The sequence below is a fragment of the Tinamus guttatus genome, unplaced genomic scaffold (genome assembly GCF_059628265.1).
Source record: "Tinamus guttatus ecotype Peru unplaced genomic scaffold, ASM5962826v1 Tinamus_guttatus_pri_ptg000079l, whole genome shotgun sequence".
NCBI lineage: Eukaryota > Metazoa > Chordata > Aves > Tinamiformes > Tinamidae > Tinamus > Tinamus guttatus.
Genome location: NW_028288613.1, coordinates 2015172 through 2034089, shown reverse-complemented (window position 1 = coordinate 2034089; position 18918 = coordinate 2015172). Strand labels below are relative to the sequence as shown.

Below are 18918 nucleotides of genomic sequence, written 5' to 3'. Positions count from 1 at the left end.
ACCAGCTGAGATGCCCCTTGATGAAGCTGGATAACCTGCATCAATTCGTAACTCTGTTTTCTCCAAGTGGGAGATCACAGCAGACAAGTGAAGTAATGGCTATGGTCTTTGCCAACGTTCAAGCAGTCACCTGAAGAGCAGCTGAGATCCTGATCAGCTGCGAGGAAGAGCTGATAATAATTTCCAACAATCATAGAATCATAGAACCATTAAGGTTGGAAGGGACCTCTCGAGGTCATCTAGTCCAACCCCTGCACACGCAGGGTCACCTAGAGCACGTGGCACAGGGCTGCGTCCAAGCGGGTTTGAAGATCTCCAGAGAAGGAGACTCCACAACCTCTCTGGGCAGCCTGTTCCAGGCTCTGGCACCCTCACTGTTAAGAAATTTTTCCTTAAGTTCCTGTGGAACTTTTGGTGCTTCAGTTTCCGGCCATTACCTCTAGTTCTGTCGGTGGCCACCACTGAAAAGAGACCAGCACCATCCTCCTCACTGCCTCCCTTGAGGTACTTCTAGGCACTGCTCAGGTCCCCTCTCAGCCTTCTCTTCTCCAGCTGAACAGGCCCAGCTCCCTCAGCCTCTCCTCATAGGGCAGATGTTCCAGGCCCCTGATCATCCTTGTGGCCCTGCGCTGGACTCTCTCCAGCAGCTCCACATCCCTCTTGTCCTGTGGAGCCCAGAACTGGACACAGTACTCCAGATGTGGCCTCACCAGGGCTGAGCAGAGGGGCTGGATCCCCTCCCTCGACCTGTTGGAGATGCTCTTCATAATCTTCCTCTCATCTCATCACCCCTCAGGCTTTCGCTGCCAATGGAAGGATGTGCATCGAACGCGTAGGTTGTGCCAGATAATTTCCCAGCCTCCCGAAAGCAGCCTGAGCAAGAGTCATTTGGTCTAACATAAGCCCCGAAAATTTGACTGTTCTTCAGTTCAGAGTAAATTTTGTATGATTCTTACAATAATTGCAAGCCCACTTGGGTGTTTTTACATCTGCTGTAAAAAGTAAAGGAAAAAAGTCTCCATAGAGAATGTATCGGTAGATGCTGGATGCAGTGTCTCAGTCACTGGGTTTTGTTGGGCACTGTTTCTCCTCAAATCATGGGATACCACAGCTATATAGACCACAACATAAACGGATGCTAACTTCTGGGGAGAGCTCCGGAAGAAACTTTAACTATATTAAATAGTATTTAGTTATTTGGCTGATCCAGGCCATATCAGTTGCTTGATAACTAACAAGAGTGATCAAAGAGCAAAGCTGTTGGTAAAGGTCCTTTCTGCCTTGGTGGCAGAAACGCCACAACTCAAGCTCTGTTCGAGGGCGTTTAGAGAGATGGACTGAGAAAGGATCTATAGGAATTTGAGTCAAACTGATACCCAGAAGATGCTCAAGACCCAGTATGACAAATTTAATTGCTGCTCCTGGTATGAGCAATCGCTTTCTAAAAAACACATCACCCAAAGGGCTGATGCTGGCTGCGAGTGTCATTTTTCACAGTGGTGTCGAAGGACAATTTCTTTCTGTGTCTTATTAGAGAACAAGAGTTTTGTGGCTTCTTGATTTCATTATTGTACTGCCTTAGTGTTTTACTTGACATAGCCTTGTACTATGGGAAACGTATTTCAGCTTGTGTTTGCTTCATCGAGGGGGTGGATGCATTACTCTTCTTTTTCTCATTTTCCTGTCATTTCTTGAACAATGCGTTCATTGTGTTAAGAATCTTATTCCACTTCACTTTTCATTCATTTCTTCCCAAGGAAAGTACTGCAACGCTGGAGCAGGTTGCCCAGAGAGGCTGTGTCATCATCCATCCGTGGAGGTTTTTGACACTTGGCTAAAAGAAAGTCTCAGTTGGCCTGATATAGTGTGGCAATAATCTTGCTTTGGCCAGGAGTCTGGCCTAAATGATCTTGGAGGTCTTTTCCAGTTGGTGTTTCTGTGATTCACTGGTTCATGGTGGGTACAGAGAGTTATATTCAAAATTTCTAGAACTCCTGCTTTAATGTGATTGTGAGGGGGGTCATTTTTTAAAATCTGGCCAAGCAGAGCAGTCAAAATTGTTTTAAGATGCAATATCTGTTGTTGGCTTACTTAGTTGATTTTGTCGTTGCGTACACGGTATGATATATAGTTAAGGTTTCCTAGCTCTCTTTCTCTAAGTTGCTGTTTTCGGCAATGCCACTTTACCAAACTTCACCGAACTAGGCAATTTTGCAGACTGGATGTCTGTTTGCCTATTTGGTTGGCTCTTATATGGCATTTTGGAGGGCTACAAGAGTCATCTTGAGGCTGCAGTTTTGGTTGCCTTGCCAGTCTGCCCGTGGCCCAGTGGAAATTGGACCTCTTGGTTTCCAGGCTCGAGCCGGGGTTGCACGATGGCCACGTGGCACCGAGGAGGCATCACAGGGAAGAGCAAATTACCCTGAATTTGCAGTTGGCGCATGGCTTGTTGTCATTGAACTTGGGATTTTTTTGCTCGCTTGTTGAGGTAATTCTGACGGGCTTCAGGTGTTATAGAAAAATAAGTTTCCTACCATGTTGCCTTATGAAGGTAGGAAATGATGTGGCTCTTCCTGAGTGCTGGAGAGCTCACAGATACCTGGAGAGGGAGACAGAAAGCGATCTGCTTGGGGAGTTTGGCGTCGCTGATGTTCAGCCTGCTCAAACGTCAGGGATTGATCCTGGGATTTTCGTGGTGTCGGCACGGCCTAGGAGGGCATGAAGGTGCCAGAGGACATCACAGGGCGCTGAAAAGGCAGTTCATGGCCACGGGTACCAGCTCGCGGCCTGCTCCTCCTCGGGGATGTGCCCGTCCGTGGGCATCGCGGGGCTGGCGGGATCATTATTGCCGGGGTCACAACGTGCCCTGCTCTGTCTGCTGCTTGGCTGCTCTCATTCTTGTCATTGCTCTCCTGATTTAGTCTTTCCTAATGCAACTATTTAAACACCATTTAGCAACATGTCCAATGATTTCTTCTCTGAAAGATCCTTGTAGGGCAGTAGATCACAGCAGATAAAAGTCTAATATCAGGGTCTGCAAACTCTTAAAGGCAATCAAACTTTGAAACTTCTCACAGAGATGCCCAACCAATCTCCAAACCGTTCAGGGCACAGTTAGGATGTGAACTGTTTGCCGTCTGATTATTTACGCTTGCTTTGTTTAATTATAGTTTGAAAATGAGATCATCACCAAACTGGATCACGAAGTGGAAGGAGGCAGAGGAGATGAGCAGTACAAAGTGTTATTCGACAAAATGTAAGTGTTGATCAGCAGCCGGATTTATGTCACCATAAAGTCAGGCGAGAGAGAGAGAGCAATTAGACTACAATGAACTTTGCAGCCCAGAAATAATTAAAATCTGTTAATGATGCACAATATTTAGAATTGCACCTGAGTCGAGCTCTTTTCCCTGTGTGTGATTAACAAGGCATGGGTAATTGTCTCCTAGTCTCCTGGAGCATTGCAGGAAGCACAAGTACCTTGCCAAAAGTGGGGAAACTTTCGTGAAACTTGTTGTCCGCTTGATGGAGCGGCTCTTGGACTACCGGACCATCATGCACGACGAGAACAAGGAGAACCGCATGAGCTGCACCGTCAACGTGCTGGTAGGTGACGAGAGGGGCCACCCTGCATCTCACACCTCCCTTTTAGCTATGTCCAATTCTAAAACAAAGGGATATTTTACTCTTTTTAAGAAGCTGAGGTTTTCCTCCTCACAGGACACACATCGTGCTTTCCGTGTGGAAGCAGTAATACCCCAGCTCAGAAATCTCTCCTAATTTAAAAAAAATACAGAAAAAAAAAAGACCTCCACAAATAATTTAAAAAACAGACTATAGAAGTTTCAGGTGAGTGTGGTCTGGTTTGGTTGATACACAGTATTGATCACATTACTACAGTTCTCTTGGATGGGAACAGTTCTGAATTGGACTTATGTATTAGTGGCTACCCAGTGGCTATTGTTTAAATTTATCAGCGAAGAATATTCTCTGATACTAAATTTATTCACTGGTGTTAAATTTATTCAGTGAAGGATACATTTCTGTCTGTTCTGTTTCCTTAGCTGTAGTTTAACTTTTCAACACAAACTTTAAATTAGATTCAGAAATGCCTTCAATATCTTGCCAAATTTATCATATCCTGCATTTGGAAAATTCCCAGTGTTAACTAGTTTATCTCAAGACCAGCAGCATTCAGACATGTCTTCAGGGCAGGTGGTGATGACGTGTGGCATACAAAACCAGATAAATAATATTTATTCTCCCTTTCTATTTCCAAAGAAAAATGTTAGCATCCAAGAGCAGATTGTGTGTTGCTCAAGTAAGGCTTTGGAGTTTTAAATCCATAGTACAACAGTTACTTAAAAGTTATGGTTTTGTACGTTACCAAATTTCAATTGGAAGTGGTTAATGATGTGTGACTCCCAAACGCCAGCAGCAATTTCTAGCAACACTCTGCTTGCAAATTCTTAACCTTTGCAATGAAACATAAGCCCTAATATGCTACATCATCACAGCATTAGGTTTTGTAAGTTAAATAACTCGTGTTCTATCACTAGAGGCAAATTTCTTTTTGCAGTTTTGAGGTCGATGTTATGCAATTATGAATTTTTAATTTGGAGCATGTTCTGTATACATTTCTGACTGCAAAATCAAAGGCTTTGTAACAAAATGATTTTGTATTTCAGAATTTCTACAAAGAGATTGAGAGAGAAGAAATGTACATAAGGTTTGTAAACATGACCACTGACTTACTGTAGTCTAATTGGAGAAAATTCTGTTTCTATTAAGTGATCATTTGGGGGCTGGTGGGGAAGAGGTAATGAAAACCCTACCTATTTTGGGGCTTATGTACCCCGAGTTCACCGAGAACTGTGAGTAAGAGAAATTAGACTCACGAGTTCGTTTTGTTGTTGTTTTGTTTTTGTATCCCTTTTCTAACTAATTTTATTCTGATGCCTTTATAAAGAAAATAAGTAAAACTAAGAAATAATTTTACGTTCTGGTGACTTATAAAACATGTGACTGCTAGAGGGGAAGAAAAAAGGACTATCAATATGATGACTGATACTAATTTTAAATTTAAAACTTTTAGGAGCCTTTCAAGTTCTATTTGTCATCTAAAGTAAAAATGGCAACACGTTGTCATGCTTTTTGGAAACCTCAGGGTACCTACTCCTCTATTTTTACTTTGGCTTAAAATTGACTAGACTGATGTGCTAAAGTGATGACGTTTGTGTTTTTACTGCGCTTTTTGATATCTAAATATTATTCATGAATTCCTTCTCAGATGCTTCTAAACTTTGGGGAAAGGAGAGAAAAAAAAAAAGAAAGAAAAAAGAAAAGAAACAATTGAAGAGAATCCCCAGCCAGAAGTGTGATAATACTGAAATTCAGGAGCAGGACCTGGTTCTGTCTCTAGATCTGAATAATTAAAAAATAGTACTTAAATAAAATCTGCTTTGGATTTGTTGCTTTTTGCAAGTCATTTATAAGTATTGGGAATAAATAAATAAATAATAATAGGAATATAAATGGTCTGACAAGTTTGTCTAAAATACCAAAGTAGGAGCTTTAAATAATCCCAGATATTTTAACTATTGGAGCATAGAATTTACTTTTTGTGATGACCCAAACAAACTATTTTGTTGCGTGTTAAGAGCCGCTGCTTGCGTTACTCGTAGGTATTTGTACAAACTCTGTGACCTGCACAAAGAATGCGACAACTACACAGAAGCTGCCTACACGCTGCTCCTGCACGCCAAGCTCCTCAAGGTGAGCGCTCGAACACGCCGCGAGGCCGGGATCGCTGCCGCTCTGCTCGTGGGGCTGAGCGGCTCTCTGTGCTCTGCTTATTGCTGCCACGTCGCATGTTATTGCACGCTTAGAATGTGCTGAGGCAGAAGTCAGCCCGTGTCATTAGTGTATCAGAGCACGGGCTGCTGATCTTGATCTAAACTGAGCAGCAGTGCAATCAAGGAGAGACCGCAGGTTAAGTTACAACGCTAACTGTGATGCAAATTACTTTTAAATGGGACAATTATGTAGTCCTGGAGCATCTAAGCATGTATTGCAGTAAACTCACCGTCCACTGATGGCTTTTGCAGAAGTGCCAGTGAGTTGGAGATGGCCCTTAGATGCTTTAGGGAGCTGTAAATTTACCTTGATTTGGATCATATACATGGTACAGCTGAATAAAGCTTTTAGCACTGTGTAGTGCAAACCAGCCACGTCTGATCCTGCAGGAATTTCACCAAAATCTTTTTGATATGTGCAGTTCTGTCAGCCACGCAGCGGGTTCACAGAACTGGGCTGGCCACACGCCCTGCACCAAGGAGGGTTTCAGCAGTGCTTTCAGCAGACGTTTTGTCTTGAAATCTCATCTTCAAGATAGCGACGTCGCTGCTGAGTTTGTAGCAGCAAGTTTACAGCTAGACTTTAAAAAGGCAGTTGAAGGAAAAATAGAAATCTGAATTTTGTGAGGATTGGTGTTTTCTGAAGCATTTGCCGAGGTCCCCTGCTCGAAGGAGGGCAGGGACCCACAAAGAGAGTCCCCGAGAGCCGCGTCTTCCCCTTCGGCTGCGTCGATGCCGGCGGCGCCTGCGTTGCCGGCCGGGCGCCCTGTCGTGGAGACTTTGCTGTCGGTGCCTCCTCTCTTCAAGGGAATTTATTCCATTCTGTGCAGCAAAAGTGATTCTTTGCAAGCTTTGATTTATTCTGAGCAATCTCGGGAGAAACATTAGCATTAAAAAATCTATTTTGAAAAGTTGCAGTTGGAAGGAGCAGAATGAAATACTTGTAAAGGATGCACTGAGAATTATTTTACTCCAGCGCTGCGTAAACTGCATTCAAAATGTAGTAAGACTAAATATGAGGCAAATCCTAACTTTATTGTTTAAACTGAGATACTTTGAGAATTGTTTGATCTGTTTTAATAATGATTCAGCATTGCAGCACAAAGGGAATATCAGCGAGATTCGTCTGGCCGTAAAAGCACCATAGCAATGTTAGTGTTAGTATAATGTCACTAAGAGCAGGGCAGGTGGGTGTTACGTGTTTGGACATGGGCTGTTCCGTGCCCGGAGGCATCGCGTCGAGCTCCGGGCTGAGGAGGTGGCTCCGACACCTCCAGCGGCCGGGAAGGGGCCCGGGAGCTGTGGGAAGGAGCTGGGAAGAGCAACTGGATCATCCTGCGAGCAGGGGGATGGCTGCTCTAACACGAGGGACGTAGAGCAGGGCTGCCAAACTGCATGATCCTTCCTCCTCACACCCTGCTTGAGGGAGGCTTTGAGGCAAGGCACGAAGCCTTCTCTTCTCCAGGTGCTCCAAGATGAGGGAATGAACAGTGCCAGAAAATGTCATTCTGGCTTCTACCCATTATGCCCCTGGTCCTTTAATCGATATGCTTTATATGACCTTAAATTAGAGCTTATCTAGTGTTGCTTTCTTACAGTGTGTCTTCAGACACTGGATGAGTACCTTTATTTACTCCTTTTATTTACTGGAAATAAATATCCTAAATAAATCCAGTTTTCTGCTCCCATAATGCAAATCAATAGAAGATGGGAAACATGAGGGTAGTATTTATCCTGGCTTCTCAAAACGTAGGAGAGGATCATGAGTTTATTTGTAAATAAATATATGTTATCATTGGGAAATACTTTATGATAACTGGCTATTGATCTATCTAAAGTAATATCCTGTCAGTGCCACGAGTTAGCAGCAGACAGGGGAGCTCAGTTTTGCTTCCAAAATAGCAGCAGGAAACCTGGGGCTCCAGGATGGCCGTGTGTGCAGCCTGAAGCCATGGAGCATCCCTGGATTCTTCCATCCTAGCTGGAGGAGAGGTTTTTCAGTGACACACGGCACAGCCATGTGTTTCCTCACATGGATTTTAATGGGATCCTGTTTAGGTCAAGACTTAGGGCTTTTGAGAAATTCACCTTTAGTCTGCAGGAAGGCTCTGCGTGGGGAGGGGGCCAGCATGGATTTCCCTGGAGTTACTGCAAGCCGACGGGTCGCACGAGAGCAGAGACTTTAATTTTGTTTTTAACCAAGTTATTCAAGATTAAGATGCTGAGAACTAGCGCAGGACATTGACACTGGAAAAAGAAAAATGTCCCTGCAGTGTAGGGTCCCACGGTGTCTGAATTGCTCAGAAAGGTGGCTTTGCTGGAGAAAAGAAAGGTCTATTTTCACAAAAGCAGTGGAGTTTTCCAAACTTTGCAAGAGCTACTTGTGTTCAAGTTGCAGCACGCAGAAGTTTCTTGCAGAAACCAGGCTAGATTGTGGGGAAGCAGCTTCCCCTGAAACGTGGCCTGTTGGAACACGGCAGCCTCCGAGGCTGCTCTCGTGGTCAAACCCTCTGGCAAGCTGGAAAAGGGGGAGCGTCCGAGTACAGGAGGCTTTGGGATTTCAGGGGCTCTTTTCCCTGGCTCCCGAGATGCCGGGGAGCTTCGCTCCTTCCTGGCTGGATCTGCAGCCTTTTCCACCCATATTGATGCAGTTTCAGGATTTCTCCCAGCAAAACCCTGCCCATCAGCGGCGCAAGGTCACGGCGAGGAGAGGCAGCCACTTCAGAAAGTTTCCTTTGAGCTCGTAGAGGTAATTAGCCTCTAATTACAGCATTCAAATAGATGATCCTTGTGCCCAAGGAATCGAATGACACAACTGCAGCAGAGGCTTGGTTATTGCATTAGTTGTGGTATCACTGTTTAAAATCAAAACGTGTATTTTAATTAGGCTAATTTCACTGCCACATTTCAGCACTTTTGATTTGCTTTCATTTTTCCCTTCTTTCTTCCTATGCTTAGTGGTCGGAGGAAGCCTGTGCAGCGCACCTCACCCAGCGGGATGGATACCAGGCAGCTACTCAAGGACAGCTGAAAGATCAGCTCTATCAAGAAATTATCCATTACTTTGACAAGGGCAAGGTAAAAAGGGGAAAAAAAATAAAACAGATGTGTTTCATTGCTTTTTTCTTTGTCTTTCTCAAACAGTAAACACAGCCTGCATCCAGTCACCTTCAGGGAGCTTTAAACTTCTTCTGAGTTATGACTTGGAGTGTTTAATTTAAACAGTCTGCCCGCCAGCACTTAGGGATAATAATAACAAAAAAGTAGTAGCAAAAAGAGGAATCAGTGGTACATTTATAAGTGTTGTGTTAAGGATAAATATATGTGCATACGGTGCTGCACCGAGGAGGAAAAATAAGTAGTGATGCCTCCCATTTTGGGACACGTATTTTCTTCGGCGGGTGCTGTTATATCCGGCTGGTGCTTCAGCCTCGCGTGTCCTTGTGAGCACAGAGTGGTTCCCTGGGAGGACGGATGTCTGCGTGGTTCATACAGCAGGAAAGGGCCAGGAGAGAATGACTGGATGAGACTGGGTCTTTGCAATCGCTTCCTTTTTGCAGGACGAGCTTGGATTTGACGTTGCGGTGGGAAGCGGTGGGTGTTGGTGTTACCCATCCCCAGCGATGAGGATTGGGAATGCGGTAGACACACAGAATTAGAGATGTATCAGTGTTTGGACATTTTGTGCACAAAATGTCTAAATAGGTGGAAATCTCTGCACCAGAATACTTCAGAAACATAAAGGCAGGTTTTTAAAAGCAATTTTCATGACATCATTCAACCTAGTGCAAGTGAAAATGTCATTTTCTGGCAGAACCTGAATGTTTTCCCACCACCTCTTATTACCAAGTGAGATTTTAGCTAAGCCATAGTAGTATTTTGATAGAATCTTTGTGTAAAAGGTCAAGTCCTATATGCTGTGTTTGGAAATGGTTATTCTGTGGTGCTAACAAGTTTTAATTCGAGATTGCCATAGAGTTGGGCTGCTCAAACAGGACAAGTGTGACTGTCCCCCGTGACCATCTGCGCTGGGAGTCTTTGTGGACATACATGGAATACTGGTTATTTCCATGGCACATTTCTCCTTCCCATAAAATTTTTACTACCCCTTTAACAGCTGTTAAGAAGTAACCTAATTATAATTTGGATCATATTTGATTTAAGAGTAGATCGATTTTAGTATTATACTCTGCTCTTGAAAGGAGAGGCCAGAAGCTGCATATCTTTATGTTGTTGTTTTACATTTTGATAGGTTTGCAGTTCCTTCTTTATGGTGCTGGCGCACAGTCGATGGGAATTGCTCTTCGGAATGCCAGGCCACCGCGTTCGAGCTGTAAATTAAAAGCTGTGCTTCCCTTTCATCTGTGCTGAACACAACCCCTCTTAAGGCTGTACGTGCCCATTTCTGCTGGGGCACTAATGAGCTGTTTATATAAACAGGAGGCGAAATCCCTGCTGCTTCCTTTGCATCGGGTGCCGCATTTCCCAGCAAGGCCTCCCTGCTCCGGAGCGCTGCCAGGCGGAGCCAGCATCCTTAATTTCTGTCCTCCACTTGTGCAGCTGCAAGTAAGAGAAGGAGCTGTCTGCTCCCAAAGAAACACTTCCGTGACTGCCCCTTTTCCCTGTAGTTAGATAAGCAACCGTATTATTCTCTCTTTGTTTTATTGTGAACTGTGTGATCAAGGGAACCGCAGTGATCGCCCAGTCCCGTTTCCTTGGCACAACTTGGGTCAGAGGATTCTGCTGCTGCTTTTTTTTTCTTTTTTGTAAGCAAACTGTTCAGTTTTAAGACACACTTTCCCTGATCGTTCCTTCGGTGAAAAGGGAAAGAAAACCAATATACGCTGAGAATATGAATATCTTCCCTGGATTTTCAAGAGTCAGGACGTTCAAAGGAAATTCTGGCTTTATTAAAATTAAGATATTTTTCTCAGAGAGTTAAGATCCTCCTCTCATTCGGGATGTGCTTGCAGGAGGCTGGGTCAACTTGTCACATTCACCAACGTGGTTTGCAGATTTAGTGCAGCAGTTGCTTAAGCTGCAGCACTCCATGAGCAGCAAGGCCTGGGAAGGGGCGTTTGCTGCCGTGTTGGGAATGCTGCTCCCGAAGCCGCGGGAGCTGCTGGAAGAGGAGCAGAGAGCAGCTGCCAGGCTTTTCCAGAGGCTCCGTGATTTGCGGGAAGATCCTGTTCACTGCACACAGGAATATCCCTCTTCTGGAGCAGAACACCTGAGCAGTCCCGAACAGAAGCAGCTTGAGCAGGGGCCTTTTGCCTGGGAACAGGATACTTTGCCGTGAATATCCTCCTTTTGGAGCTTGCGGAGCCTTTAGTTTTCCTCCTTCTGCTCTCTGTTTTTAATAGCTTTTTTTTTTTTTTTTTAGCAGTCTTGAGTTTTGGCTTATGTTTGACCTTCAGTGCTGCAAACAGTATTTTCTAAAGCTGAAGCTCATCCTAGCCTTTATTAAATTACCACTTGCAGATACAACTTCTGTGTTTTGCCCTCCTACTTTATGGATTCGATTCCCTTTTCAGTAATTCTTTCCATTACCCTTCCAAGCTCCTCCTTTCCACACCACCTTGTTTTTCCTGATGACTTTCCCTCATGCTTGCAGCCTTTTCCCTCTCCCCCAGATCGTTTCCCTTCCTCGTGTTGCACTTTTCAGTCTCGTCTTCATCTCCCTGGGCTTTTGCCCTTAAAAGCTTTATCTTCACATTTATCACTGCAGTCTAACCTATCCTTTGAAGTGTTTGCTCTTCCAATGTTTTGCTGAAGCCTCATAATTTCCAATAAAGCACTTAATCCAAGGACTTTGCTGAAAATTGCCAGGCTTGAGCATATCATGATGAGAAGAAAAAATAGTGGCAGTAATAAAGGAAGGGGGGTGAATTGCCTTCAAAAGCCTTTTGCAGTTCACAGGATATGGCAAGAAATGCTCTTTTTTTCCAGCTAACAGGATGCTGGAGAAATTCTCCTGTTTGCAAAGGGTTGGCACGAGGCTGATGTGCAGCCTATGGCCCTGCTCAGATCCCCTTCCAGTGACTGTGGCAGCTTGTTCCAAAGGGATCCAGCCATCTTGCACCTCTTAAACACAGCGCTAACAACAGTGAAACATGATGTTCTAGTGTTTCATTAAGGATATTAACCTTTCCTAATGGTTATCTAGTATTATTTGAAGTTTAGGCAGTGTTTGTAATTCCCCTAATACTTCAAAATGTTTCATGATAATATTCTTATCCTTGAATATTTCTTTTTTATTGGCCATTAACTCAGCAGGAGCTAAAAACTACCCTAAGATCCTCCATTCCTGCTAAAGAACTCAAAAATGAAGTGAGGCGCTGCAGTTCTTTCTGGACAATGAGCAAGAACTTCAATAATAAATTGTGATTTTTTTTTTCCCATGAAAAGATCTCCCTCAGCATTCTCAGTCTTCCCCATAAAAATTAGCAGCCTGTATCCACTCAACAAAATTCAGGTTACGCACATTTTTTTTCCAGTGCTTTCAGCATAAAAGAAGCGTTTTTCTTCCAATATCACAAACTTTTGCTTGTACCCTCTCCAGGTAGGTTGTCTCTTGCATTAAGGAGCTGTGCAGCACAGAAATCCTGTGCTGCAGCTCCCTGCATGGCCCGCTCCTCCAGACCACCTGCCATGTCCTGGGAAAAGCTGGGAAAAGATCCAGTGCGGGAAACCTGTGCGGCAGCAGGTGGGGAGTTACTGACCTTCAGGAATCCAGGTGTCATGACGAGAATCCTTTGCCACGAGCGTGTTGTCCTCACCTGGATAAACTGCTCGGTAGCAAATACAGAAATTTTGCAGAGGATCGTCCAGGGCATCTTAAACCAGGGCAGGAGGTTTCAAGGAGCAGCAGCAAAATGGAGTGGGTCCTTTGGTCACATTCTTCGGCTGGAACAAGTTTAGGCAGGGGCAGATGTGCAGGACTTATCCCATAGTTGTGCAATTATATCACCTATTTGTAGCAGAGAAAGGTTTTTATCTCTGATTTATGCCTGCGTTTCATTTAAAAATGATGCAACAGCATATCACTGGTCTAACTTGTAAGCTAACTTTTAGAGAATTCTGTTAAAAGTAATTTCAGTAATTTAAGTCAGAAACAAATCCTGTTTGTAGAATCTTTTTTTTTTTCTATTTAGTTCCTATTTTTTCCTATTCAGTTACAGATAAGGAAGGGTTATTAAATGGAAGAATACTAGGGCTGTGCAACTACTGAGTGTGTATTTGAGCTAAACTAAATCTATATCCATATTTAATTTCTGCTTACACTTTTTAGGCTCTCTGGTCTGTAACCCTTGCAAAAATCAATATTAATATTTATGTTCAGCAACATCTAAAGCTTCTGCTCAACATGGGGGAGGCTCCTTCTGCTCAGCTGTTCAGACCACATGCTCAAGTGTTTACAGTCTTGTCCAGCAGGGATAAAAAAAGCACCAAAAGAGATATAGTTCTGTCAAAGTCGTAATTTAGTCAGTGGGCCTGAATATTTGTCATCTTCAGCATCACTGCCCTAAGGAGCCTCACAGAGACAGAGAGCAGAAACACGTCAGCTCTGGAGAGGGACGAGCTAAATTTGGAGCATGCAAAGTGAAAACGGGTGCAATGAAAATTACGGCAGCGCTGTTTGCTTTGAAATGAAAATGTGCAGAAGAAGTTATGGATGACTGAAGTTAAAAGGAGGCGGCATTCAAAGTGGAGAAAGGTTAAATGATTTTTAAAAGGGTTCACTTGCTGGCTTATCAAACAACTGTGAATATTCGTTTACTTTCTATAAAGTGGCAGGATATTGCTCCTTTGAACCAAAATTAACCTAGCCTAAAATGTAAGAATATGCTTATTTTCTCCCCTAAATATTCCTAAATATTGCTCTTAAAGTCATGTTAATTTTTGTTTAGAGATAAAGGTATGTTTCAGTATTGTGATTCTGGATTGGGCATGTAATATGGGTGAAAACTTGGCAAACTTTCCATTTTCCAAAAGTTGTGTTCCCAAGTGCAAAAGCTGCCCTGGGACCATGGGCAGGTGGGGTTCCTTGTAGCTCGGTGTTCTGGTGCCTTTTTGAATCTTCAAAGCTCTTCACAAACGGTAGGAAACTCCTACTCCTTCATGTCCTCTTCCCCAGCAAAATAATGTCATGAACCTGGCTGTAGAAATGAGAAAAATCAGAAAAAAAGGTAGCAGATGCAGCACTTCCTGGGTCCCCAGCATGGGCAATGTGTGTCATGATACCAAGGAGAATGTTAGATGCTGTGGACAGGTTATTTAAATTTAAGATGAAGAGTAATTATGAAGGACACTGGTTTCCAACTCATTCCAGCTGGGACACTTTCTTTTCCCAAGTGAGGTCAGCAGTGCCAGCTGGATATCAACAGCAGAGACAGACCATCAAGTTTGGCCTTGGATCTATCTCCTCATGTGCTAATTTAGGCACCTCTTTGGTTTGGAGTGGTGGCTTTATACTCGAAGCAGAAAAAAAAAGGAAAATACTCTTGTTTAAACATTCTCACTGCTCCTCATTAAGACTGTTGGCTTCTGAAGAGCTGATGGATATTGTTAAATTACTTGGGGTCAGTTGAGACGGCTGCTGCATTTCATGGTTGAAGAACAAGAGAAGAAGAAGAGCCAGTGAATATTTGTTAAAAGCAGTAGCTGCAAATTGCCTGTCCTGCCTAATATCCATTGTAGATATTAGAGCAAGAAGGGTGATTATACACCACAATAACCAACATTTATCTGAAGTCCCAGGCTCTGGGTTTCTTGGTGGGCAGGTTGTGTTTACACAGCTAGTTGGGCTGGCCAGAGTCATCTTTATTCTGAAATATCTCAATCATTTTACTTGATTTGTGGTCAAGAGAAACATGTGTGGGTAAAGCTCCTGCAACCACTTGGCACATCTTATACACAGCGTTTTCAGGCATGTGACACAATACACTTTACTGTGTTATATTAAGATGGATTTTATTCTGATTTTGTTATTTAACTAAGGTATATAATTGAAGATTTTATTTTCTTTCTTTTTGCATGCTTTTTTTTCCAACAGATGTGGGAAGAGGCCATTGCCTTGGGTAAAGAACTTGCAGAACAGTATGAAAATGAAATGTTTGATTATGAACAACTCAGTGAACTACTGGTAGGTTTTTGAAAATGACTTAGGCACTGTAACAGTTTTTTTCAGATCTTAATTTTTAAGCTTTTAGATTAATACTGAAAAAAAATCTTAATAAAATGCAAAAGTAGGTGGTTAGTTTGGCTTTTTCAGACAAATGCTGATGAATTGACTATCACGGAAGTGTCTGAAAAGGTTATATTTATGTGTATGTTTTTAACCAGGACAAAAATTCTGCAGTCACTTTAAGCTGATTTTTTGGGATATAAAAGGAAATCTAGAATTTAAATACAAATGGGAACATGAAAAGTCCTTCTTCTCTTTCAAGAGTATTTTCACATTCGCATTTCTCTTTTTAGGTATGAGTAATGCCCAAGTCCTCATGCACAGAGTTAGTTATTTTTGTCCTGACGTTACCTGTTCGTTTTGTCTGTGCCCTTTTTTCGCATCAAAGAGTTAAACGGCAGCCAGCACTTTCACTCCAAACTTCTCAACCAAATTCTCATAGTTGGTTTGCAGTTTATTTCAGAAAATCTTTGGCTTCCAAATTTTTGATAAATTTTATTCTCATTTTTTGCCCTTTGCCGCTCACCATAGTAGCTGCTCCTTAACTTTTTAGTTATTTCTCTACTTTATCCTGCTCTGTTTGAGCAGGACACCAGCATGGTGTCATTGCACCCTGTTTGTCCACTGATGGCCTCGGGGCCATCTCTGCAAAAGCATTTTTTTAAAGAAAAAGGGGGAATAGCACCGTTCCCAATGTTATGGCTTCTTTATCTTTTTGCATGCCTTGTTCTTTTGTTATATCCCTTCTTCATGGTTCTCTTTCTCTGGTAAATAGACATTTTAACTATTTGGGGTTTTTTGGGGGGCTGTATTTGTTTGCCTAGCCAATAGGTCTGGTTTCATGTTGCTTTTTGCCCCAGGAGGTTGAGATTTACAAATAGAGCATTTTGTAGGTGTTCTGCTATGCAAGAAGAGCCTTGCTGGTCCACTGGCTGTGCTGCTATCCACAGAGCCTCACTGTCAAATATGCTGCCTTTTATACTAAAAGTTCTTTAAAATACTCATACACCACAGACAGTTGATTTTTGAGTCCCTTCTTGTTAATTTTCCATCATCTTTCTGCTTGCAAATGGGAATATGAGACGCTCTTGTCACTGAGGCTACTGCTCTTCATCATATCGAGCCATTCTTCAGAGCCAAAGCTTGAATTTGCACTTCATACATCGTAGAGGATGGCCAAAAACATTGAGTTATGGATTTTTTTCCTTCCCTCTCATGCACTAAATATGCTATTATTTCTATTAAGTGAAGTAATTTCAGAGCCCGCAGTGGTGTATATGCCCAAGGTAGCAAACTTGCCCGTGTAAGGCAGCTTGCCCATTTTAATCTGGGAAATGTAGGACTCTCAGCTCAAATACTTGTTGAAACCCAAGTTTACCTGTTTATTTAGCAGGAGAAGAGTTTTTGATTCTCCCTGTTGTCTGTTTTGTTCCAGACATATTAAATATTAGACAATTCACAAAAGACAGAATAGTTTTTGCTACAGGTGAACTGAGATACCTGTCATATGGGAACAGTAATAAAGCTGCCCCAAAATTGGAGTTCCTTCTCCCATGGAACACAATAGCCTCAATATAAGTTAACAAACAGGTCGTTTAAGGCTGTATGTTTGTTATTATTCCATCACTGGAGATAAAGGATTCCACTGTGAAAACAGATGGTATCTGATGTGTCTATTTATTCCAAAAGTTACATTTTTCTGCCATTTCCAACTGCATGCTTTCCATATACAAATAAGTAGTTATAAATATGGAATGGAAACACTAGAAAAATATAACGAAATGCAACAGCTGCAAACAGGGAAGTCAGTACCATGGAGATGAGCAACATTATTTAGCAATAAGCAGTTGACAGCATTTTTGCTCCTAAACCTCTGAGTGCCCTGGGTGTCGCATGGGCAGGGGACACAGGGCTGGGGACATCAGCACTGTCACCCCTGGGAGTTGAAGCTGCAATTTCTGCAACTTCCTCAACAGCTTGGGGTTAAATCCTGAGCTTCCCCAAGATGAGCATGGAAAGCATAGATATGGAATCTAGTATTGCAAAATATCAGTTTATATCTGTTAGAAAAGTGAACAAAAAGGGGCAAGTGAGAGGCATCTGTTACTTGAATTTCAGCTCTATCTTAGGTGTAGGATCTGCTCTGAAGCTTGGCTCATTAAATATGTTTCTTCTATTTATTTTTCAGAGAAAGCAAGCCCAGTTCTATGAAAACATTGTGAAAGTGATAAGACCTAAACCAGATTATTTTGCTGTTGGATACTATGGCCAGGGATTTCCTACATTCATAAGGGTGAGTGTTGGCCTTTTCCCACGGATGATAGCCAGGCCTCTTGCTTTGGAAATATACTCCATATAGAGCAATGACCAATACTGGTATGTTATTTCCATCTATCTAACGTTCTTTTGCCAACAGTGGTTGTATTTTAGCTCTATAAAGCGGACATTAGTCTGTTTGATTGAAATTAGACTTTCTGAAGAGAGCATTTTCTTCAAACATACCCACTAGCAAGGAAAATGTTGCCAGGCTGTAGAACAGGGTAATGACCAGCAGCATGAGAAATGGTGTCGTTTCTGCCTGACAGGTGGATGTGTATTTCTGTATCTGATGTTTTCATTTTCCAGCACCCACAACAAAATGGGAATTAAACATCACAGCTGCTGCTTTTCTCTACATGCTATTGGCAAGATTTTTTGCATGTTAACCGCTTAAAGTTGTTGTCACAACCCAGAAACATGCACATTATCTTTAAATTGAGTCTTTTACTGTAAATATTCATGAGTCGTGCATCTATTTGCAACACAGGTCACTTAGTTGATGACAGTAATCAACTGTTTTAGATTTCTTCCACTATTGCTAGGACTGCTATGGAGTTGAGCTAGTGACTTAAACATCTAAATGCCATCTGTTGGGACTATCTATCTCTCCTATTTGGTAGCCTGTGACACGGAAATAATGCATAGCTCTTTAGCTACTCTGCTGCTCATATCTACCTTAAAAGCTGAGGATTTTCAGTTTAGGAAGAATCTCTCTCTAAACCCCTGTGGAAGAGTTCCAGTAGATTAAGGCAGTTCAGGAGACAGAAGAATAAAATTACTTTTGCTCCAGAAGACTCGGAGATTCAGTCTCAGGGGCTGCTAGAGGGTTTCCTCCTGGAAATACTTGTTTAAGAGATGAGTTCCTGAATATAAATGAATAATTCCATTTTAACACTCGCATATTATACCTTAATAAATACCAAGGGTAAGCCCAGGCAAATGCTACAGTCTGTCTGAAGGGATAAATCCAGTGCTGATCAGTTCTGATTAAGCTGGTTTTATCACTTTTTACCACTTGTGGTCAGCTAGTTCCTTTAGATGTTTTATGATGTATTAAAAGTGTGAAAAGTAATGAAAAAAAAAAGAATGATTTCAGAAGAGAGTTGTGTAGAGTGATCCTTCTGCATGGAGATTTTATGATCAGATATTCTCACAGAAACTGAAAATGTTTTCAGAAAAGAAGGAAAAGGCTTGCAAAAAAAATCCCAGGAAATTAAATATTTACTGCAAGTGCTCTGGAGTTCTTTTGTAAAAAGTCGGCTGCTGTTCAAATAAATGCTTGGGACATGAGAGAGGGTTTCTTTTCCCCAGCCTCAAAAGGGAGGAACCCAGTGGAGGGCACATGGAGTGGGAGCAGAACTGAAAAGCACCCCCTGTGCCTTGGTCTGTGGTGTGCTTGGATTTAATCTAATCCAGATTGTGGATGGTGTTCACAAGAGTTTATGGACTGAGTCCCCATTCTGTATATTTGTAGAGCAGCTTCTACAATTTGTGCTAAAAAGTTACAGGGAGCAGAGGGAGATGGGTGAATGGATCCAGAGGTTAATGCTGACTTGG

At 42.5% G+C, this 18918-nt stretch overlaps 1 protein-coding gene across 1 annotated transcript in view; it reads left to right on the top strand.

Moving 5' to 3' along the window:
• The window catches only part of DOCK1 (dedicator of cytokinesis 1), a 204196-nt gene that overhangs the window by 152269 nt on the left and 33009 nt on the right, over positions 1-18918 (top strand). Inside the window, exons 34-40 of the mRNA XM_088520060.1 lie at positions 3171-3256; positions 3450-3606; positions 4689-4729; positions 5685-5775; positions 8814-8933; positions 14911-15000; positions 17231-17335. Of these exons, the coding sequence (XP_088376186.1) occupies positions 3171-3256; positions 3450-3606; positions 4689-4729; positions 5685-5775; positions 8814-8933; positions 14911-15000; positions 17231-17335 (690 nt within the window). The remainder of the gene's footprint in view (positions 1-3170; positions 3257-3449; positions 3607-4688; positions 4730-5684; positions 5776-8813; positions 8934-14910; positions 15001-17230; positions 17336-18918) is intronic.